At 30.9% G+C, this 25,267-nt stretch overlaps 1 protein-coding gene across 1 annotated transcript in view; it reads left to right on the forward strand.

Annotated features, from left to right (window-relative positions):
* LOC106689821 (acetylcholinesterase) overlaps nucleotides 1-25,267 on the forward strand; it is an 82,902-nt gene that overhangs the window by 54,641 nt on the left and 2,994 nt on the right. The window contains exons 6-9 of the mRNA XM_014435003.2: nucleotides 4,292-4,664; nucleotides 18,336-18,478; nucleotides 18,567-18,719; nucleotides 23,847-24,010. Coding sequence (XP_014290489.1) covers nucleotides 4,292-4,664; nucleotides 18,336-18,478; nucleotides 18,567-18,719; nucleotides 23,847-24,010 — 833 coding nt within the window. The remainder of the gene's footprint in view (nucleotides 1-4,291; nucleotides 4,665-18,335; nucleotides 18,479-18,566; nucleotides 18,720-23,846; nucleotides 24,011-25,267) is intronic.

Here is a 25,267-nt window from a genome sequence, read left to right on the forward strand (position 1 = left end):
TGGAACTATTTGACGTACAGATGTCTATTAGCATTCCAATTAAAGCTAGTTTAATGGACTGTAAAGAAGTTTATGAACTTTACCTTCATAGGAATAGTAGTTTTCATGATATTTGCTAAAATAAATTGATTTATAGTTGTTAGAACAATAAGTTGGATTTATGAAAAACTTCATTTCAGAAACCATTGGACGTACAGATGTCTACCAGCGCTCAAATTAAAGCTAGTTAAATTTACTAAAAAATAGCTAATTTTGTTTATCTTTGTAGGAGTAGTATTTTTTATGATATTTGGCAAAATAAACTCACAAAATGTTAATTTCTAGTTGTTCCTATAAAATGTTGGATTTTTGAAAAATATATCTCTAGATCCATACGACGCACATAAGTCTGCCAACACTCAAAATAAAGAAAATTTCACTTACTTTAAAGTAGTTTATGACAATTATCTTCGTAGGGGTAGTAGTTTTTATGATATTCACAAATGAATATGAATTTGCCTAACGGAAATTTGTCCGAACAACTATAAATCAATTTATTTTAGCAAATTTCATGTAAACTATTACTCTTACGAAGATAAACATCATAAACTACTTTATAGTAAGTTAAATTTTCTTTATTTTGAGTGTTGGCAGACTTATGTGCGTATTATGGATCTAGAGAGTTTTCAGTATGTCCCATACAACATTTTAATGAAATGTTACTTTTTAAAAAGCTATATCTCGAAAACTATTTAACGCAAATAACTATATTAGGGTTCTTATTTTAGCAAATTTACTCTTCTTCTAATGACGTTCTCTTAGGTTTTCTTGTGTTGTTTCTAATTTTTAAGATATAGAGCTCCGAGTGAAAAATTAGTTTTTTTATCGCTTTGAAACAGCCACCCTTTTTTATTCCCCCTACCTATACTTGGAAGACTCATCAATTTTGACTATTAATTACGCATTGTTTTCATTAAAGTAATCAAAAATTGGGGTGAGATAACTGCCTTTTTTCTCATCTTGGGCTCTTGTACTATACGTTCCGGATGGTGTACGGCAACATGATAGGCCGAAGGGCCAATGGAAGGATGATGTAAGGCGGGATCTGCGACAACTTAGGATCCCAGTTATCCTTACAGAAGATAAAGATGGATGGCGGCCGTTGAGCAGGACAAGGGCAGCTTCATGCGCCTTTTGTGCCAGTAAAAGAAGAAGAGGAAGACAAACATATTTAATTACCTATAAATACGTTTTATTTCCCACTTCTTTCATAACTATATTTTTAACTATTTTCATTCTGTACAATTATTTACTTTAATCATTTTATATATCCTTTTATTAGTTGTTATCTTATTCTTGTTTTTAGCCCTGATGAAGTCTAGAAATTCTGGCCGAAACGTTGGCACTAATAAATATGTTTTTTTTCAACTTATTTGTATTATTCTCTGATCGCACCACCATATTCTCCTCATAAATACTTTAGACGTTAAAGATAACCCTAGATATTATTTTAAATACCGTTAATGATATATAGGGTGTTTTTTTAAGCCCGATAGAACTTGAAATTGTAAAAAATAACACAAAAAATTAAATTGTAATCAAAATTTTTTTTTTATTCGAAAGATCAATACGTGACATTAACATTTGAAAATGATTTCGGGCATATGGGCACCGCGGCTGTTCTTGACGAAGCGCATTCTGTAAAATTGTGTTCAGCGATGAGGCGCATTTTTGGCTTAACGGGTTTGTTAATAAGCAAAATTGCCGCATATGGTCGTGCGATTTGACACCTCTCGATTATTTCCTGTGGGGCTACGTGAAGTCACTGGTTTATGCTGATAAACCAGCAACAATTGACGCCTTGGAGGCCAGCATTGTTCGTGTTATTCGTGACATACGGCCAGCAGTGCTCGAAAAAGTGGCCCAAAATTGGACGTCCAGAATGCGCTTCGTCAAGAACAGCCGCGGTGCCCATATGCCCGAAATCATTTTCAAATGTTAATGTCACGTATTGATCTTTCGAATAAAAAAAAAATTTTGATTACAATTTAATTTTTTGTGTTATTTTTTACAATTTCAAGTTCTATCGGGCTTAAAAAAACACCCTATACCTTTCTCCTAGTAAGTGTCAAACGCTATCTGAAGGGTATTCATAAAACCTTTTCAAAAAATATAAATTTATTTTAGAACATTATTTAAAATTGCAACAATTTAGGATTTCGAAATATGAAAAATGTGACTTGAAATTTTTATTCAATCACTTTTTTTTTTTTTTTCACCTAAATGCCTTATAAATTTATGAAACGTGTACACTCTATTCACACAGTGACAATTCGTCTCTAATATTTTAACTAATCCTAATTTATAATATATTCTTTGTAAATGTTAACTTTATCAATTAACATGAAAAAAATATAATTTTAAATGTGTAATCAATTTTATACTAACTCCGTGTGAATTTATTCTTTTAATAAATAAGTGAGTATTAAATTAAATAATAATGCATACAATTGTATACTTGCTACGAAATTTCAATTTTACATTTCAACTACTTAAGAAGAGGCTTGGCTCGGAGTTGAAAACAATACAAATAAGAATCCCTTATTTCAAGATATGAGTTGAGAAAATTACTGACTTATTAAAATGTTTATAGAAAACCAAAAAAAATCACCAAAAATAAGACAAATTTAGTTAAACTGACTTATATACTTATGACTTATATAAACCTTTTTCCAATAAATAGTGTTGCTGATCAAGTTTACTAATTCATTTTGAAATATATATGTATATTTACACCTCATGTGATGTGCGGTTGGTTCAAATAGTTTACTTAAGTAGATGTAATACTCCAATCTGCATTGCACTTAATAGAACAAATGGAGCGTGGAGTAATTGATTTGATTTATTTCTAATGTAAATGAACATGTATTGTTAATGGAATGGTAAATAGTCAATGGTTCTAGATTACCATTTAGGATTGACCGTGCTATTTCTTCGTTAGCAATAATAGCACATTGCTACATTAACTTGAGTTCCCGATTATGTAAGTTGAACGGATTAGTTGATTCTTGTGTTCTTGATGTACCGAAATTGTTTTGTTTTAACCTTAATATTTTACGAATTGTAAGTGATCTAAATAATGTGTATATGAGAAGTTTGACCAGATTGCTTTAGGATGTTATAGCAACGTTAAAAGCTTTGGCACTCATAAGACATCAACAGGACTGAAAAAAAAATTACATTAATGCAGACTTAAGATGGCACACCTCACATGAAAAGAAACCCCACATGAAGACAGTTCAGTTCTCCATAACAGGCTAACATACACTGAACAGAATGGACTGTTAATGTGGGATGTGCAAACTCCATTTATGTCAGTCCTAGAGGTGCCAGAATAGTGTAACGTTACCTGGTTAGTTATTTACTCCTAGTTAAGAGACTCCGGACTTTGATAAGGAATTTAATAATTTGCATATTTTTTGAGTATTTAATTAATAAATTATTTAAACCAAAACCTATAAAATGCATTTTATAACTACCCATCAAGAGTTAAACGTAGGGACAGATGAGATACCAGTTGCGGTCGTGGTGGTCGAGCGTGTTAAAGCGTTACCGCTAGACCTTGAATACTGGATGGCGAATTATCATCACATAATAATCCTCCTAGGCGTCTGAAAAGAACATGGCCTCGAGATCTTCTCCTTTAGAAATGTTTTTGGAGTTCTATCAATGGGTAGATTCTCCACATATATATCATGTCATAATATAACTTACAGGAAATTTACTTGATGTATATATATGTATAAAGTTGTAAATAACAATAAATAAATTATTTTAAAAATTCCCTTAAACTACGATAAATCTATAATAATCTACAAATATGTATTTACAATTTCTTTTTATTAAAGATTACTTAAGAAAACGTGAACAATTTTGTTTCCAATCACAAAAAAAAGAAAATACATTATTTATAAAAAAATGGTACTTTATAAAAAATATTTTTAGTATGTATACTTCAATTTTACTAATAAACAAAGTAGTATAATGTGCTTAGACATTAGTTAACTTAATTAAAATAAATTAGTAAATGACAAAATACTTCATAATATTTATATAAAAGTAAAAGGTAATTTTGAGAAAAAACAGTTTAGACCAAGGTGTCATAATCATTGGACCACCAAACTTCAGTTATGATTACTAGCAGCTATATAATCAATTTTAATACAAAATGTAATTCGCAATCATTCCATCCATTTATAGTCTAGATACACCTATGGTGTATAAAGTGTGATAGTAACTCGCAATGCCCTAGGTCTCGATACACTTGATCTCGCCCGTGACCCGAGGGTTGGTGCGGCGAGGTATCATGCAGAGCGGTACCGTGAACGCCCCCTGGAGCTACATGACGGGAGAACGAGCCATCGAAGTGGGGAAGGTGCTGGTGGAAGACTGCGGCTGCAACGTCACCCAGCTGGCCGATAGCCCCAGCAGGGTCATGGCCTGCCTCAGGGGAGTCGACGCCAAGACTATCAGCGTCCAGCAGTGGAACTCCTACGGCGGCATCCTGGCCTTCCCGTCCGCCCCCACCATCGATGGGGTCTTCTTGCCCAAGGATCCCATGGAGCTCCTCGTCGAAGGGGACTTCCCGGAGACCGAAATACTCATCGGAAGTAACCTCAATGAAGGTAAGCGATGATTCATGTTGATCTCATATGGATTTCTGACAAAATTATCTATTAATAACAACTCGACTTTCGAAAGTTAGTTACAATACTTTATTACAAATAAAAACTGCAGTTAGAGTCTCAAACCACGATGTTAATAAGAATAGCTTCAAACACTTTACAAGTATCCTCCTAAAAACCATGCCTACAATTAACATACTTTCGTGTTCCTAAAACAAGCCAACACATGTTTCGACTTTGAAAGATAGTTATAATAACCCGTTAGGAAGACCCAACTGCAGTTCTGTAAATATACTACAATTTTAATAAGAATAATTTAAAACCATAAATACAATTACTTTCCTCTTCTTAAACCACCAAGCGAAAATCCATTTAATATTAAAAATCTAAATGATTGTTGACAAATCCTCTCTTATACATAGCACGTATCCAATATTTAAACTTCTCAATTTTTTCCTATAAATTTCAAACACGCTTTTAAGAATTCTCCTCATTTTCATTGTTGTGCTGTGTAAAGTGTGTTTGTTCCTGGAGGGTTCGAGACCAGATTAAACGGTTGTCCCAAGGCTGGATTCAAAGTTTGGGCACCCCCTCTTCAATCGAGAGGAGAGGGAGGACGATCAGTCTAGCAATATTAGGGGTATTCATGATGTGTTAAATGTAAAATCGTTCACCATGTTAAAAGTTATAAGTATAGCATTGTGAGCAGCCCTATTTAAAGTCATGATAAATCTTAAACATATAAGAGCTCCTAACGGGTTTTCTCAGCAACTTATTTTATAACCATTCCTTCCAAAACTTCATGTTATTGTTTACTTCCAAGTTTCGATTAAAGTAATTTATTAAAAAATGCCTACAGTGAAAGTTCTGTGAAAGTTTGGCCACTGAGTGCCTAGTTGAACTTCTAACTTGTGAGGAAGAGAGTCAAGATGAACTAATTGACAACAGTCATTATACTATTATTATTGTCATTCATTGCGTTATTAGATATAAAAACATCCAAAACAATATTAATACACAATCAAAACCCAAACTACGAGGAAGTAACCTAACACAACACACAAAATAGTGACGAGCTCAGCTGGTCTGTTGCGTGACGTCATTCTCCATTTAACACGCTTTAACATCTTAAACTAAAGATTATGAATACTTCTATTATTTCCATACCTAGTAAAATAACTTATGGAAATAACTTGAATATTATTTTTTTGTATTTAGGATGTATTAAATTAGATTAAATAGCTCAAAAATAAATACATTTACTCTTTTCAAGAGCATAAAGACATTTACGAATCTTTGACACATTAAAATTAAACGGAATAGCTGAGCTCAAAAAAAAAAAAGTGGAACGGAACTGAAATTACTTATTTAATGGGGGTATATGACTGGGATGTGATAGTAACTTTTTCGCTAAAATCTCATTAAATCGATTTTTAACATTTTTTTCGATTTTCTCGAAAACGACTCTAATGATTTTGATTAAACCCACCATTCCAATGTACAATAAGATGGTCTTTAATATCAGCTAGTTCTTATCCTCATACTTAACAAAACACGGCTTAAATAACGAAAGTTTAACAATTCTTGTATAGGAAAATGGTCAGGGTTGCGGTCATAGGAGAAACTAAATAGTTGAAACGTCGGAAAATAAATAGTTGTAAACTATTTTTGTTTCTCCTTTGACCGCAACCCTGACCATCTTCCTATACAGGAAAATAAATAGTTGTAAACTATTTTTGTTTCTCCTTTGACCGCAACCCTGACCATTTTCCTATCAATTTTTACGGTCAACTATATATACATATATTTAACAATTCTTCCTCAAAAGTGCCATTATTTTTTTTTTAATTCAGTTCTCATTGTTAGCAATAATAAATATTGGATAAATACATAATATTAAATAATTTTATGAATAACTAAAGAAAAAAAAAGGAAAACAAAAAGGCATTCGATTCGGACGGAAAAAACCGAGACCACCCGAACATCCCTTATTGCTATACGACTTCGTTAAACTATTGTATTATTTCCAGGTACAAAATTTATATTTTTATATCTCACCTCAAGAAACTGTAAAATAAGAATTTTATAGCAACAGAAAAACAAAAATTATTTGTTCATAATTTTTGCCTTCTGTGGTCTATAATTTTTTTTTTTTTCGAAAATCACAAAAATAGGTACATAAAATATTACAATCTACATAATACTCTGAGCTTTATGTAGGGTAAGTGAAAGTTGTGTGTTTCGCGCACCGCACCATATTTTCTTTGTTACATCATTTTTTTTAGAAAAAATATCTCTGGGCTTACAGTCATCTTCCTTCATTAAGACTACCAGTGGTCGGAAAGATGTATTCACAAACAAAGCCTATGAATAAATACCAAATCATTTTTTTTAACTGAAATACATTTCTTCTTTTTTTTTTTAAAAATAAATTTATAGACCAGAGACATCAATTTATTAAAAAATATATGTATATTCGATTTAGATTAACTGATAATGATTAAATAATAATCTATCGACAGAACATCTGAAAATTCAAAGACTATTGACAAAATGAAGAAACGAATAAAAGAATTTACCTAAGGGCATCGGTTTAATCGATGATAATCATTTTGAATTATTAAATGGCATAACATGTTTTTGTGAACCGCATCAATAATAAATACAATTATAATTTAATTTTCTTACTAGGAGTTTATTGATTCTATGTCACTTGAAAAATGAAAATAAACATTAAAAAAAAATTATAATACCTTTCTGATCTTATGTTTAATAGATTTATTTCACTTTCACTATTAGTTCACCTATTATACATTGATAGTGAAAAATGCGTACACACAAGTCAGGCTACATTCCTAAATAATATTTTATTAATTAGATAACCAAATACATAATAAAAATTCATACAGTAATATGTATGAAGATAACATATAATTAGGCCATGACGTATATGAAAAAAAAAAATAAGATCACAGAGGAAGCCTCGAAACGTTGAAAGCAAAACTGTGAACATAATTGTCAGATGGTTAGGCGCAGTCTATCAGTCTGAGATCTGCGGGCGGCGCCGGTTCGAATCCGGCCTGGAGCGTTCACTTTTTTCATTAAATGGTGGTCCTATAATATGAAATACTTGAACCCCCCACCATGATTAGAATAGGTTGGTCACCTGTAGATAACTAGTCAAACACCACCTTCGCTGTGGATTTCCTTATATTAATAAAAAAACATAAATAAAGGAAAATTATTTCTCGCACAACAGTTATATGTGTTCACTGTAATTTTCATATAAATACAATTTCACTCCATTAACGCCTGTTGAACAGATTCGGTACTTAAGACTCCATCATGACAAGAGACTTACTTGGAATCCACACACAAGACTGAAACTACTCGTAGATTCCGATTGCTACAACACTTACTTGACAAACGCTCTAAACTTCCCATCACTACAAAAAATTAATATACACTACAATAATCAGACCAATTTGGACATATGTAAGTGAGCTCTGGGGCTCTACCAAACCATCAAATTCTTCCCGCGTTCAATCCTTACAATCCAAAATCCTTGTTGCTCCATATTACGTTACAAATAAACTCATCCACAAAGACCTTCACATTCCATTCGGTGTAGATTTGGCCCAAAACAGATATGCGTCTTTTTATTCCAAACTCCTTACCCATTAATTCTTAATCTCTGATCCTTAACAATCCCTGATAATCCTCCTAGGCGTTTGAAAAGAATATGGCCACGCGACCTTCTAATTTAAATTAATGCTTGAGCTACCAGCAAGGGGTAGTTCCTTCCCAAGATTTTCAAGTGTAAATGAAACATACAACATATTTACTTATTGTATTTATTATTTATTATTTACTATGCATTTATTATGCTTACATGCTTTTGGTTTATTATATACCAAACTTTATAATTTTTTTTTTTAACCAAACACATTACAAAGAAATGGTAACAGAACGCGATAAAATTTCAAGTATTCTGTTTAAAACATAAATTCATCAAAAAAATTTACGGAAACTTTGTAATTCCAGACTAATAGCAACCCTGTTCATTAAACGTACCTCAATACAGTAACACCTCAGTTCATCAAAGGTACCTCAATTCAGTAACACCTCTGTTCATCAAAGGTACCTCAATATTATAGCATCCTCGTTATAACATTATTGTAATACCGTAACTCATTTCAGAAATGAAGCCAACGCTACAGAGTGCTTTGTTAACTCTGGCCGTAATTGTAAGGAGATTAGGAACATGTTAATGAGTTTCTCGGCTCCCACAATAACGTTTGATCATGTTAGTAACTCATATAGGGGCGGGATTTCCCTGCGCGGGGAAGTAGGCCTATGGTGGCCTTAATTCAAGCTCTCAAGTTGAGAACCAGAAGTTGAAGAAACGTTTAGAATTTGCACTATTATTAATTATCACTTCCGAGTAAATATATATTGTGGGTCTTGAGGATTAATCTATAATACAATTATAACTAGGCGACGTTTAGCAACTTTATTTTTTGCATATTCATGCCCTACAATTAAAAAAAAAAGTTTTTTAGTACAAACAATTTCTTCAACTAATTAATAAAAAACTACATGTACATAGTATTATTTAATATTAATAACTATTAGGTTTGTGACAGTTCTGGTATTAAGTAATGTTTATATCGTTTCATTTAATTAAATAGGTATTTAGTTTATTTATAATAAGTTATGAGAAATGATAGTTTCATAATAATACAAGAGATATGGCATAATAATTCATAAAAATATGGCCATAAAAACAACTGTACATCCTGTAGAAGCGATTACAACTTCCCAGAAATGAGACATAATACCTGCCTAATTTAAATTGAGTTAAATGGGTCTACTAAAAGGAAACTCTTGAAAATTTATTGGGTAATTATGGCTGATTTAAATTTTTTTTTTGTATGTTGGAATGGAAAATTTTTGAGAAATTTTTCACAAGTACATGATATGCAATCAAATTTTGTAATAGAAAATCTTTCAGGGTACTCAATTTAAATTTTCAGTGTCATATGAACGTTAAAATATATAAAAAGGCACTAGATAGAGTCAACTAGGCCAATTTGAATTTGAGATATAAAATTATGCAATTATAATTGTTTAAATACATTCAAGTGGGTTTTATTTTTTTTCTTCTAAACCCCATGGGTGCCTATGTTTTATTATACCTAATCCTTTCAGGCCGGACCCGCCCCTCAAAGAAGCGCATGGAATTGAAAAATGATGTTTTTTTTTTGTGTTATGATCTCCTCTTGTGAGATAGTGAGAGAGCGGTGGGCTTCACTATGTTTTTTAATTTCAGTTGCTTTTTAAATATTGCTCGATTAAACAATCTTAAAGTCTTCTTGAGAATATTTCAAAAGTGATATAGGACCGTCGTTTTATGGGGGGTCTTAGTGCGGCGGGTCCGACCGGGAAGGATTACCTTTTTTATGCTTCTCTTTGCATTTCCCTCAAATTGAGCCAATATATACTTTATTGTTATTATGAGAAGTAATGAAAAGTTGTCTTTCCAACGATATCAAAACATTTAAATTTGGCCCAAATTAAGCGTGAGTAAAGGTTTAATATTGATAAAGAAAATGTGCAAATAAATTCACTACATCTGGTAAGTAAGTAACATTTCACCACACCGATAACATGTAAATCACCTAGAATTTTAAAATTTAATTTTTGGTTGTAAACCTGTGTTATTATTGGACGATTACTGAACAACTCCACTTGTTGGCTGAAAAAACACAGTTTCTCAAACAACGGTAAATAACTATCAACTCAATTTTTCATCAAGTCAGACATCAAGAAAAAAAATTATATCATATTAGTGCAAAAAAGAGTGAGAATGATGTCACATCTCATATCGGTAGCCTGGAAAATACTAATTAAATATCGATTACTAACAAAAAAGTTCAACCATGATAAAAATAAAAAAGTTGGCATCTAGATAGGCAGTAGAGCTTTCTCACCGTTTATATTCATTATATTTTATTTACTATATTTATATATAGACAATTTTATAATTGTCTTTCCTAAACAAATTTTTTAAAGATTTATAATAATTCCTTATATTTGAGGTTATTTGTCATTTGATGGTAAAATCTAGGTTTCTGTGATATAGGCCTCTTTAAAATTATTTTTTCGCATGGTTAAGCAAAAGTTGGTAAAAGTTTGATTAAAGTGGATGAACATTAGTAAAATTGTAAATAAACCTATTTTGCACTTTCCTACATATTTGGACTAAATTACAGCCGTTTTCGAAGAACAGGTATGTTTAAAGGAAAATACATTTGCCTATGCGTGAGGGGATGTGCTGGATAGAATTGGACAAAACAGATTCCCAATAATTTTATACTAGCTATAGATTAATAATCTTCCTTTGAATTTGGGCCAAAGCAGTTGATTTTCAACAAACATTTTCAAAATTTAAACTTATCAAGTAAAATAAGTTAGCGTGTGCATAAACTGAAGAAGAGGATGTAATCTAAAGAATTGCGGCATTCTTAGGACTGGCCGATAGTGGCGAAACTTCAGGAAACTAAATAATGTATTAAAATTTTAAAAATAATGATATTTATTATTTAATTATCATTATTGCATAATTTTTTATTGAAATATACTATTTGTATACATCGGGACCTGCTCGTGTTATACTGCAGGTGTCCCGAGTGTAATTTTATGTTTGAATTAAATGTTGTGTGGAAAAGGGGGCTAAAATTGTGAGACACTTTCCGCTAATTAACATGCATATATTTTTTATATTTATAAAACATTAATCCCTGGAGGGGCAGATGATATTAGTGTGTTAGGGTTTTTATTTATATTTAACAATATATCAGAATACAAGAAAGTGGGGTCTCATAGGTAATTGAGTAATGGCTTATCTGTTGTGACGTTTTCGCCGCCGCGGTGACGTCTTCTAGTCGCTTCCCTCGTCTAGGTGCTGTGGTGGGCGAAACGGTGAAGACCGTGTATATTCGCCTGTGTCTGGAAAGACGTCTTCGTTCCTCAAGGGCTGGCCAGCGTGTCCTGGAGCCTGGCGTAATGGTAGGGGTAGGCCAGGTCCTAGCTTGCATGAGGCTTTAGGCTGGGGTGGCATTGCAGTCGCGGCGTCTTCGGGGTCTTCCGGTGTTCGCGGCAAGGGGGGGCATTAGAAAATGAGACCCCCGACCCCGACTTTATATAAATAAAAAAAAGAACGAAAAAATCGGATGACTTAAATCCGACACTATTAATTCACAAAATTTGGCTTGTAATAGATAAAATGAATCATTTAACAGAATTTACATTCAAAAGAAATATTTGGAAAATGAAATGCTGAACATTTCCCTTATTTATAGTATGCAGCTCCAATTTTTAGCTTTCAAGATACTTTAATTCAAATGGTGAAAAACTCGTTAAATTTCATTTCTGAAGCTACATTCTTCTACTATTTTCATCTCTATTTTAGTTTAGCGTCAAGATAAAATTTTGAATTATAGCTTATTTCAAAGAAGATGAAATGCTGAACATTTACTTCCCTTACAGTTTGCAACTTCGATTTTTAGTTTTCATGATATTTTAATATAAATCCAAAACACATTCAGCGTTCCCTAGCGTCACGAAATCAATTTTCTCCCGTATACATATATATTTTTTTCTTGAGTTGTCAAAAAAGTATCACTAAAATGGATATGGAACCATCTAAGTCTGTGAAAATTTCATCAAAACTGTAGGTTTTTTTCCGTTACAAGGATTTGACAATAGACCGACAGACAGACACGGGACCAAATTCATTCTTTGATATTTACACTGTAAGGAAATTTTCATTTCTAAGGACAAATTTTGTATTCATTTCCTTCATGCAGTTTTACTATCTTCAGTGGTGAGTAAGCACCATTTTTATGTCAGTGAACATAAAAAAAAAAATATTCGGCGTCTGGCTGCGTTTTTCGGTGAATAATTCTTATCATTGCTTCGCTAGATTGGAACGCCCGGAACGCCAACACGTGCTTTGGAAATTCAATTCCAATATTCCAGACATATTCTACCCGCTTACAAAACAGGCGAATTTCCATATTCACCTTTTCAAATTACCATACTGTTGATACAGAGGATTTATCTGAAATATGTATAGGACCAACTGGAGAAGGTTCTGGGCGATGATAACTTCCTAGAAGCATATGCTCAGAAATTAGATACAGAATCACTAATCGAACTATATCCAAGAAATTTTTTTTTCTAAGATTACTACTGGAGAACCCCATCCTAATGACAGTTTTAATTACCCTCTCTTTTCGTTTCAGAATTTTTTAAAAACCACTCAGGTCCGAATTTTTGAAATCCAGTCTTATTGCACATATAGAGTATAAGGAAACGCGTTATTAATAATTTCAGCGTTATAGCTATTGTTTTTAAAAACAATGATCAATTTGTGAGTAATTGGAATCAGTTAAGATAAAAATAAACGTGGCTTCCATCTTTGACAATACCGATTTAGTTTGTTTTTTAAAGAATTAAATTAATTTTCTTTAATGAGTGGTTATAATTTTCCTATCTATAGTTTTATACTTTTTCTCATAAATAATTTCTTTTTAGGTTCTAGAAATTTTTTTAACTACTTACAACCTGAATTTTTTGAAATCCTCATTGCATATATACAGCACAATTATATCAGAGTTATAGATTTTGATATTTTGATATACCATACAGAGGTCAATAAGTCAATGGGTGGGTGCTTACATACACATGTAGATAGATTTTATTTTATTGAGAAATAAAGATGAAATGGGTTGCCATGGGGACTTTCACAGAATGTTTAAAAAAACATGGATCACTTCGCTAGTATTCGTCAGATTTAAATGATATTAGTTTTTTTTTAAGATAATCAAATTAACTTTCAAAAGAGTGCATATGATGTTCCATCAGATGTGTAATTCTTGAGTTATTCAAAAAACAAATTTTGTTTTAGGTTTTAGAAAGGATTTTTAATTTTTTTTTTTTTTTTTTTTTTTTATCCAGAGTCCAATGTTCTTAAACTCAACCTTATCCTACTTCTACAGTACAAGAAGAAACGCCATTAAATAGATTCGAACAATATGAATATATATTATTTAATCAAATAGTAAAATAAAATATAAATGTAATGTTGGATAGCATACATTAAACCTAAATTAGTTCAATTTATTTAAAAGTAATTATTAATTCTAATTTTTATTTTTGTATTAATTTATGATTTCTGTTTAACGCCCACGTTTAACGATTCCTAATCAAAGCAAAATCGTGCTAAGAAACGAAAGAATAAAATATTATCTCTTACCTAAAGTTCATACAATGGTAAACGAGAATTTAAATTTAGACTGACCTACTGCTTCCATAATCAACGTCTATGATTATTTCAAATAGCTTAAATTTAGAAATTAATTAATATGAAAGGCTTTTAGCTATTACCATAAATATGTTAATTCTACAGAGAGGCCCTCACTTAATGTATCGGATTTATTTAAAATAAAGCTAATGCATGGTAAGTTCGTAGATATATATTTGTAACAGTAAATAAAAAGATCCATATCTGGCAGGTTTAGTATATTGATAATTGAGCTTCAGTTGTCACTGAATCCATCATGAAACTGGGATCTTACTGAAACCGATCCCATGAGAAAATGAGAAAACTGTATTGTATAGATATCAACTAAATATGAAATTTGTAAAAATTCCTTAGAAGTAAAAAAAGTCTTTTGTGTGTTTTTAAAAACAAAGTATTATAGTCCGTGTATTTGATTGCTTAGTGAATAAATTTGATGGATAAAAATTCTTTTAAACATAAATGAAATAATTTTTTTGGAGTGTACTTTCTGAGAAAAATTAAGTAGCAATTTGGAAATAGAAGTGATGGAGTGTTCTAGAAAACATTATTTGAAATTTTAAGTAGACAAGACCAAAATAATTTATATTTTTTGAAATAATTGTTGTAGATTTTTTTAAAAAATAGTTCTATATTTAAGTTCGAGTTTATATTATTTTACGTCCAATTATTGAGTTATTATGGAGTTGATAAAAAAAAGTTGTGATGCTTTACAAAAAAAAGTATAAATAAAAAAAGCAATGTAATGTTTTGCCACAGTTTAAAAATCTGATCGGAAAGCTGATCAACAATATAGCAACAATATTTTTCTGAGTGACCACGCTGTTTTTATTTATATGTATTTTTATTTTTTGTCTTGGAAGCCTATCAGTATTATGTCCAAGCCTTTAATAATTAGCCCGCATTATATAGCAGCATCAATCCATTTTTATTTCTATTAATTATTTATTTTTATAGTTATAAAATCGTCTCCCGTAAATAAATAAATGTGTCAGCAATTTTACTAACTTTCTTTCACAATGCAAACTACAGATTAAGAACATGAAAAAATGAATTTGATAAATTTATTAATGCAGGTATTTATTTCTTTTTTTTTTCAAATTGATGTTCTTAAGTATTTTCGGTTTTCAAGCATACATCCTAAAATAAGCGCTTAGTGAACAACCTTTCGCTTCATTAAACACCAACGAATTCTGCTTCTAATTTTAGAGTATCTAATTTCAAAATGGTAGCACATAAAAATGAATATTAATTAGTTCAAATAAAAATTTAAACTTCATAAAAATCCTAATATCAGTGACATGTCTGAGAGAAAAACGCTAGGATAAAGTTTCATTAAAAGTTTCCGTAGGTCAGGATAAATATTCTACATAAACATGAATGAGTGTTTAACCGTTTTAATAACATTATAAGGGTTAATCTTGATTATAATGTTTTGTTCAGCAATAATAGAAAAAAGTAATAATAATAATAAAGGCCTAACGAACCCGAAGGTTCGATGCCGATACCACTAAACGCTCTCTACATACATCCTTCCAGTGGTGCCCCTACAAACCTAATTCCACTAAATCAGTTTTAATGTAATCCTCCCATCTACGTTTCGGTCTACCTCTCGGACGTTTACCCGTTGGTTCAGTGTTTATAAACATTTTAGGGATCCGCTCGTTACTTAGCCCTACAATTTTACATGCCCATCTTATATATTTACCGGATGTATGTCACTTAATTCAGCGTTGTGTAATATTCTAAATTCTCCCGTTAATGCATCCTTATCGGTCCGAATATTTTGCACAATACTTTATTTTCGAAAACCCTAAGAAGCTGTTCATTCCTTAGTGTAAGTAATAGAACAAAGTAAGATTAAAAAAACATATATGTCAGCTATTTTATACTGCTACGTACGACAGCACTGAGACAAATATAAAGTATTTACATTACGTTAATGTAAGTATTTACATTAAACGATCACCAATGGTTTAATTTTACTTGACTACGAATGATATTGGGTATATTGATCTTTTTTTTTTTTTTTTATGTGTGTGTTTTTTTATTAATAGAATACAATTTTAGAATTAATTTTTTTTTAAGTCTCTAAGGGTTCCCACTGATTAACGTTAGTAGGTCCAATGAAAAGCGGACAGATCCTGAAGAAATAGAACGTAGGCTTTAATACTCCGCAAATATCCTACAAAACGTTAGACCGACTAAAAGTATGAACAAAAATGAAATATTTATTTTTTTCCTTAATGGTGGGTTAATGGGTTAACCCACTACTTTTTCCATTATTGATATTTTTAAATATTTTTTTCTTTATAATTGCTATGGTCCGTGATCTCTGAAAATTCACTTTCATTTCTAGAATACTCAATTCACGATTTCAGTATAAAACTGAGAAGTTTCAATAAAAAAAAGTCTCGTTTAAATTTTTTGTAAAATTAAAATCGAACAAAATAATTATTTTGTATATCATTTTTGACCTTCAACCATTTTGTTTAAAGATGGCGGATGGCAGTTTGAACCTATTTGAAAATAGCTCACGGCTCTACATAACAATAGAAGTTTCGTACATGTCAGATCAGCTGTTTTGAAAAAATACCACAAAAAGCCTAACAGAATAAAATTTAAAAATATCTTTTTATTTGCATAAAATTGTAATTTTTTAGTTCTTTGCCTTGTCGTCTAGTTGTTTTGTTTTTTACTCCTCTTTATAATTTTACTCTGAAATTGCGAAATAGAACTAATATTGGAGTAAAATTATAAGAATTAGAGTGATATCGATTTCCTCCCTCATTCGGGACAGACAAGGTGAAGATGAAGATGGAAGGTGAAGACTTAAATTACAAATTTCGTAGTTGCTCTGCATTCCAACTTGATTGACGAATCGATAAGAGTTGGTTTCCAAGGCCTGTATTATTCAGGGACTGTATTTTTCAACCACCTCTTGACCTAGTCTGTACCTAACATTTACATTATGACCTACATACCATAGGTGGGGAAAGATACCAGGTTTATTTGAAAACAGGAAAAAGTACCCTGTTTATTTTAAAGTAATTTGTTAGATGAGTCAAGAAAAAATACTTCAGTAATTTTTTCGCCTTAGTTTTGTACATTTTCTCAAAAGAAAAAAAACTGCTGAACAACAAGAAAAATAATCAGCTTTTTTCAAGTTTCTTTCTTATATGTACAGTAATATCAGCCCCAATGTGAATTATGAAAAATTAAAGGAATACAGCATTAGTCGAGATATGAATAGTAATTAAAAACCGAAATTCTATCTTCCTAAAAAAAAAGGGGGTTATATCTGTAGTGTTGAGGATACAATATATCTATGTAATTTACTTTTCATATAAACCATTATCCAGAGATTTTTCTGATCAGTATTAAATAATTTGGATCCAGACAGCAGTTAGTGATTAAAGAAGTTTTCGCAGACACTAGGTTTTTGAAACAGCTAATTTCAGATACACCGAAATAACCCATGCTTTTGTGTAAATAGGATCGGATATTTTATTATCATAGATCAGACATATGTTTGTGCATATTTTACATATTACAGATATTTTATAAATTGAAAATCTCAAACCAAAGAGTTACAAGTAATATTTAAACTGTCAGTAACTATAGTGGATCTACCATTTTAAAGTTCTGATAGATAACATCAAATATAAATTTGGAGGACTTATGAACCCTTCAGCGGAATTTTATGTAAATTGGTTGATTTGAAAAGTCTGTTCAACATAACGAGACCTCATTTTGAATTTCTTAAATCTGACTTTAAATTCTACACCAGTTATTAAAAATAACTTCTGTTAAAATTTTAAGGATCACTGAAATTTCTTATTAATTATTTGACTTTTTCTAAATTATATTTCGATAACAACTATTTTGAATTTTCAAAAAGATTGTTTTGTTTTTTTTGGGGGGGGAGTGGAACTGAGAAGAGACCATTGACCAATACAGTCTATGCAAGACTAAGAGCATTTTTACAGAACTGATTCTTGAAACTATTAGCAGAACTTCAGATTTGGTACCACTGTTACCTTAGATAAGCAGTAATCTTGATTTTCCTATACCCTTTTACCAATATTTTACAGAATTAATATTATTTCTTTATTTATTAAACTATAGTATTTTTCCTTAATTATCAGGCACTTGAATCATTAAGAGGAAATATAAAATAAACAACACATTTATTAAAACTATCCCTACAACAGTAATTCCCACTAGTTATTCTATAAAATTATGATAAACCTCTTGTATAATTTAAAGTAATTAATAATTTAAGGAATTTTATATTTTTTCAGGAACTTATTTTCTCCTTTATGACTTCATTGACTACTTTGAAAAAGATGGTGCCAGCCCATTACAGAGAGACAAGTTTGTAGATATCGTAAATACAATTTTTAAAAACAGAAGTCATCTTGAACGCGAAGCCATCATATTTCAGGTGTGATAATGAATTCATAAAATACTACATTAAAAATCATTCTAAAATATATAAGAATCATATCGATAATAAATATTTAATATTTCAGTACACAGACTGGGAAAATGTAAACCATGTGATCAGGAACCAAGAAATGATAGCTGATGTAGTTGGTGACTATTTTTTTATTTGCCCAACAAACTTGTTTGCTCATACATTCGCCTCCCATGGTCTCAAAGTTTATTATTATTATTTCACCCAGGTAATCACTTTCATGTCATTAAATTTTACAAAACCTAATTTTAGATATATGTAGCATTATCTGGTAATAAATATATAGATAGGTGGACCCTAAAAGGTTCCTTAACAAATAAAAATTTATCTATTGTGTTATAAGAAACTAATGATCTAAGAAAGACAAAATGAACATAGTAAACTGGTTAAATATACAATCTACAGAGCTATTTACATGACATTATGAATTTTTTTTCCTACTTTTTACTTTCAATGCCTGATATAACTGCATATTTATGTACTGATATAATATAGTTGAAGAACTTTTTTCTGAGGTTGGGCACTTAAAAATATCAGAAAAATACTATTATGAGAAAACATATCTAACCAGAAACTACAAAAATAAAAATAACTCACTATATAAAATACATAAAACAAAAATTGAAAACAATTCTTATCAAACAATAAAAGATATACAACGAGAAAAAGAAAATAATGAATCAATTCATTACAAAATCATATAAATATCTGCATGTATATATATGTGTATATATATATATATATACACACACCCACACACACATGGATACATACTCGCATATACATGGATATGCAGAAGCCACTATTAACATGGCTGGCTCATGATGAAATATATAGATCATGGAATAACTATTGAATATTCAAAACACTTATTGACTAATAACATTATTTTCCAATGACATTCAAAGGCTCTCCAAAACAAAAAGTCAGTGTTCATGTACTCAAGGAGGCCCTGAACCATACTCTAGTATGTCAATAAGTGTAATAAGGAAGAAGATGGACTCCTGGGAAACAGAAAAGAAAACATACTGGACTACTAAACCTGGCATGAAATAATTTAAATCCCTCTTTAATGTGTCAAAAGAAAAGGTAGATTTTATGTAAACCTGAAAAGTAAAGAGCTGAGAATAATAACTCAAACAATAGTCAATGGATAATGGTCTCCTCACAGGCCAATGATCGTTAAAATATCATCTCAAGAAGATGAAGATAGTGGAAGAGTCCACTTGTGCTGAAAGGATGAGGAAAAGGCTGAGCATTTCCTATGTGAATGCGAGGCCCTTGCCTTTTTCAGATCACAATACTTAAATCAAAAAGATGGGCTTCATTTTAATGGGCCACACTTAATGGGCTTCATGGGATCTCTAGGAAAGTTAAGAATAATACAAAAGATCCGAATAAGGTGAGGAAGGTGTAATAATAATATACTCATGAAGTTAGAGGAGTAAAGGGCTTGATGAAATGGGCTTGATAATATTCTATCATTACAACAATAGTGATCTTCCATGGCTGTCCAGGACAAAATAACCCACTCCCGCCACTCCACCTTAGCGCTCCACTTCTTACATTCATCATAGACCAACATCAAAATGATTACAGAGGTTTTTCCTAAAATATATTACTTTTTCTTACACCAGATAGGGTTTTTTGGAAGAATGAAAAAATAATTAAAAGCACATAAACAATCATATTTAGATCTGAGTCTACAAAGTTAAGAGTTAAAAATACTAATTACTAATTGAGAACCAGTATTAGTAGTGCTCAAAAAAAGTCTTGTCAACTTTGTTTCTACTTTCTCTTTCGAAACCAATAACGATAAATAATAACAAAATAGACACTATAGTCAGGGGGGAATCTCATTATAAATTGGTGTTTACATTTATAAGAAGAAAATAAATATCTGATATGAGTTTTTCCTCTTTTCTGAAAAATTTCAACTGAAGGACATAGAGAGTTTAGTGTTTTACCCATTCCAACATATGTTAGCCTTTTTGCTACAAGTATCTAATGATAATTTAGATCAACTTGATTGAATTAATTATAATATTTAACAAAAGCTAACGTTTATATAATATTTAAATAATACCTCTGTCATAACTTTTTGTCAAATAAAAAAAGATATGTATAATATAAGTAATTTATCGAATGTTTTTCATTGAAAATTAACAGTATAAATTATAGCCTTGAAAAAGCCATGTGAAAGCCCCAAAGTAATGCGAATTTCCACAGACCTTTAGGTGACACCAACAGAAGATAAATAAATAGTGCTGAAAACCTTAATAATGAAGGTAATTTGGAAAGTTATCTGACATTATATTTGAAAGAGTACTAAGGGAGGTAGAGTCAGGACAGATCTTTCTTTCTGTTACTGGAATTGAGTTTCGTTTTATAGAAAAAATAAGTATATACTTCATAAGCTTATAAGGGGAATTTGTTCCTCCTTTAAGAATAAAAATGAGACTCTTTGGAAACTACTACAACCTATTTTTCTCATTGGCCATGGTGCCTCAAGAAGAAATTGGGTCTATAGGCAGTTGCCTGCATCAGATAAATGAATAATATGGCATTGAATTTAATCTATTCATTCATTGAAAGGATGAATCATCGAGAAGAATAAAGAAGTGAGCATTTCTTTATTCAAGAATTAAGGATTGTTTCAATAAAATAATGTTTAAAAAATTTGATGAATTAATTAAGAACTTCATTAGGTAATGCTATAGACACAAAATAAAAGCTGAAATCGAATCCATCGAACTTACCTTCAGTTCTCAATCGATATGCATAAATCAGGCTGTTTGATAAAGGAAAGCAAGTATTGATATTATCAATCTATTATCTTATATTTATAATAAAATTTCATTCAAGTGCTACTTCTTCATTTTATTGTTAATTTGAAAACTTGGTTTTATTTTTCATCTCAACAAGAATTAAGGATTAATTATTATATTGCAATGACTAATTAAAAAAAAATACATGAAAAAAATTAATGTATAAATTTGCAAGCGATAAGGATCAAGGACTTAGCCATTAAGAAATCATAATTGTAGTCTCTAATATCACACTCTAATCAATTACTTTCTCATGTAATTTTTATCCTATTTTAAATTGTTAAGCTTTTATTAAGAAACTATATTTTAAGGAATGTAAAAAAAAACACAAACCTTGGAGATATTTGAATGTCTCTCTGCTTCTACGCCTAGTAACTGCTTCAGTATGACACATATAAAATTTATAGAAAATAAAACTTAAAACATACCTATTAATTTAACTGAATAATTAAAAAAAAAACAACTATGAGTATTTTTTGAATTAGAGGTAAATGAAAGAAGCGGGTTTGAAGAAAAAACAGTGTTGCCACATTACTAATTGTATATTATTTTCAGTTTGTCTGTTAATATTTATTTAACACTTTATTTATTTAATAGTGTAAATATCTAGTGGATAGATGGCAAATACAAAGGAGGTCCTCTAATTATTTCGGACGGGGATTTAAAATAACAGCGATAATAATTAACAATAACATAAAACATTAAATATTATGTTAAACACATCGCCACTTTTTCAAATTTTTGAGTAAGATACTTAGGGGGGTTCAAAACTAGGCTGTCACGGCCCTCCACAGTCATATTTATACCCAGTGACAATCAAAACCATTTTGTTTAGTAAAAAGTTTTTCTAGTACTATTTAATAAATCGGCCCAATAGTCTCAGAGAAAAGACGTGGAAGACAGGACAGATGGACGGATATTTTTTTAATCCGCTTTTTGGATTATACGTGTCTTAAAACGTAGAACCTCATATTTTGGAGGATAATAATATTTTTTATTGAACCAAAATTTCTAATAAACCAGTACACAAATCGATGTTTAAAATTGTCATAAACTTTTGAAGTTGGAAATACACATTATTATCGTATTTTAAAACTACATTATTATCTGAATTTGTTTCTGTTCCTAGACATCATTACCCTGTCCAAATGATTTATCTTGAATAATAATGGGTGATTCTGTACAAAACAAGGTCCAGAGGTGGGAAGTTAAAAAACTCCTGTTGCTTATACAACCATCTGTTGAGTGATTTAATGTATTATCTTCTGGTTTATACCTTTTTTTATATGATCAATTCTTATCTACAACTTCCAATCTCATTCAACCTATACATAGTAATCAATCAGTATGTATGAATGTTACTTTAATTCCAAAAGCTTCCTGATAATTTTTTTTTGTCTGAAGTAATGTTTTGAGTGAATCTTGTAAATTGATGCATTTGTTATCTGCTGGTAGTTTTAAGAAACCAAAAAAGTACTCTGACTAATGAGTTTTCAAGGGACTTTTTTGTTCTCTAAGCTGGCTAGGTTAGGAAGTAAAATAAGGAATTCAGTGGTTCTCTTGATGTCCTCCAGGCTTTCATAGATATTTCTCTTCACTTCAATTGGAGAAGGCCAGACCAATCTCCTTATCTAAGAAAAGAACTTACATGTTAGGATAATGTGCTCGGTATTCTGTTCACCTCCTCCATATTCAGAGAGGTCTGGAGCCAATATGAAGCTTTCGGAATAGGTGGGGTATGAGCCTGTTGTGGCCTGTTTGTAAACAGAAATTGAGGACCTGCTCTCATTGAGTGAGTTTGCTGATAGTATCTGTGGGGCTGTGAAGCTGGTGGCTTCTGACCCATTGCCTAATGGTGGCTTTACAGCTTTACTTCTTTGAGGCTGACAGCACAGTCTGTAAAGAAACCTGACTGTGGACCCAACAACCCCTCAATAGCTAGCTGATCTGCCCTCTTGTTTCCAGTAAGATTGATCTTAAAACTTTCAACAGATAATAAATGCTTCAAACTTCAAGATTCACTCAAAACTTTACTTAAGAAAAATTGAGTTGTTAAGTGGTTGTAAAATTAAGGTCACAATATGTAATATTTTGTACACACCATATTTTATGCAAGAATATTTTTCATCAAAAAGTCTATTTAATTAAAAATAAATTCATCATTAAACTAAAATTAAAACAAAATAATGCTAATTAGTTCAGATACAAATAATTCAAATTTGAAAGTCTAATTTTACTATTAATAAATTAATTTATTCATTCCTACTGCCTCCTTCTTCATATTACCAGAACAAGTACCTTGAAAAAACATACCAACCATCTCCCAAGGAACACATACCTAAAATCTATTTAAGCCAATGAAAAGATAATCTATATCAAAATAAAGATAACTTTTTATCACAGTTATAATAAAGTACTGAATTGAAATTGAATTGTTTTATTTTCAATTAAATATATCCAAGTGAGAATATTTACTTCTGAATTTTGAATTTTTTATTTATTTTCAGAGATCAAGTAATCACATTTGGGGAGAATGGATGGGTGTGATGCATGGGGATGAAGTTGGATATGTATTTGGGCATCCTATCAATGATTCTCATCAGTACAATGCAAGAGAAAGGGATCTTTCTCATCGAATTATGCAAGCATTTTCCAGATTCGCTCTTACAGGGTATGTATAACCAATGTGTGAAATGAAAACAAAAAATGTCTTGCTTTCTTTCATTTTACTTGTCATATCTGTAAATAACATATGCATGAAAATGTATAAATCTTTTATAACCAACAATCTGGTAAGCAAAATAAACATGAGATTTTCTTAGTTTATGGACTCCCCAGGTCTGCTCAGTCATTCTAATGAAACAAAGAAAGCCTTATTGAAATCGACAGGTTTGATCCCGATAATTATAACTTGCTGGTCCCATACCTGACTCTTAGGTTATAACGTTTGAGCTTCTATTGAGGGTGGATAAAATATAAATGGTAATCAGGTTTTATACATTTATTAATTAATATACACAAACCATACTTTCAGCATTTCTCATTATAATATCCCACATAATCTACATGCTTCAACTATTTGGAAGCTTGGATATTCCTTGTTCAAAGTTCCTTTTAAAAGTTTGAAGGAAAGTTGCCAATTGCTTTATGATCCTCAACTTCATATTGCTTTTAAATCGTTCCCCTCTGTGTGATTCTTTCAAGGACAAGATGAAAAAATAGTCATTGGAAAGAAGTTTGGGTTATAAGGAGGTTGTTTGGTGGTTTCTTCGCCCATTTATTAAAATTTATCCCTAATAAAGATAATAAAGTGTGTATGGAGAATAAAATATTTCTAATGGTTTACATTTTCTTCTGTTTCTTAAGTGTGTTTTTGCTTACTGTAATAAGTAGCAGAACTGGTGATAACGTTAAGTAAGCTCTCGAATGGCACAAATTTTGTCATCTATTAGACCCCCTTGGGTGTCAAACATGACTTTTGTATTTTACTTCTCCCGTCCACCCTCAAAATCTAGCCTTCACTGACTCTTGAAACTGTGCTTTTATATGAGTAAAAATTTCTGAGGGTTTAATACATATATCAGATAAATACTTTATGATTATGCATTGTGGATCTGATAGATATTTTTTTCCTCCAACTTTGTACGATAAAAAATACCCAAGCTTCAAAACTGGTAGTAAAAGTGTGTAGAGCACAAAGGAGACTACATTGAGAAACAGTGTGTTTGTGCATGACACTCATCTATAAATGTACTGAAATAATTATTGTTTAAATTTGATTCAGCCTGATAAGTATTAAAGGATTTTTAAAAAGCATCTATTATTCTGATGGAATAATTTGTGTACCTTTATGACCATAAATCAATACTTTATCTTTACATCAATTTAAAACTTGTTTTAAATATTAGTGAATTTTTGTTATGAACTG

This window comes from Halyomorpha halys, unplaced genomic scaffold, assembly GCF_000696795.3.
Source record: "Halyomorpha halys isolate HHAL.00 unplaced genomic scaffold, Hhal_1.1 Scaffold1478.1, whole genome shotgun sequence".
In the NCBI taxonomy this organism is placed as follows: domain Eukaryota; kingdom Metazoa; phylum Arthropoda; class Insecta; order Hemiptera; family Pentatomidae; genus Halyomorpha; species Halyomorpha halys.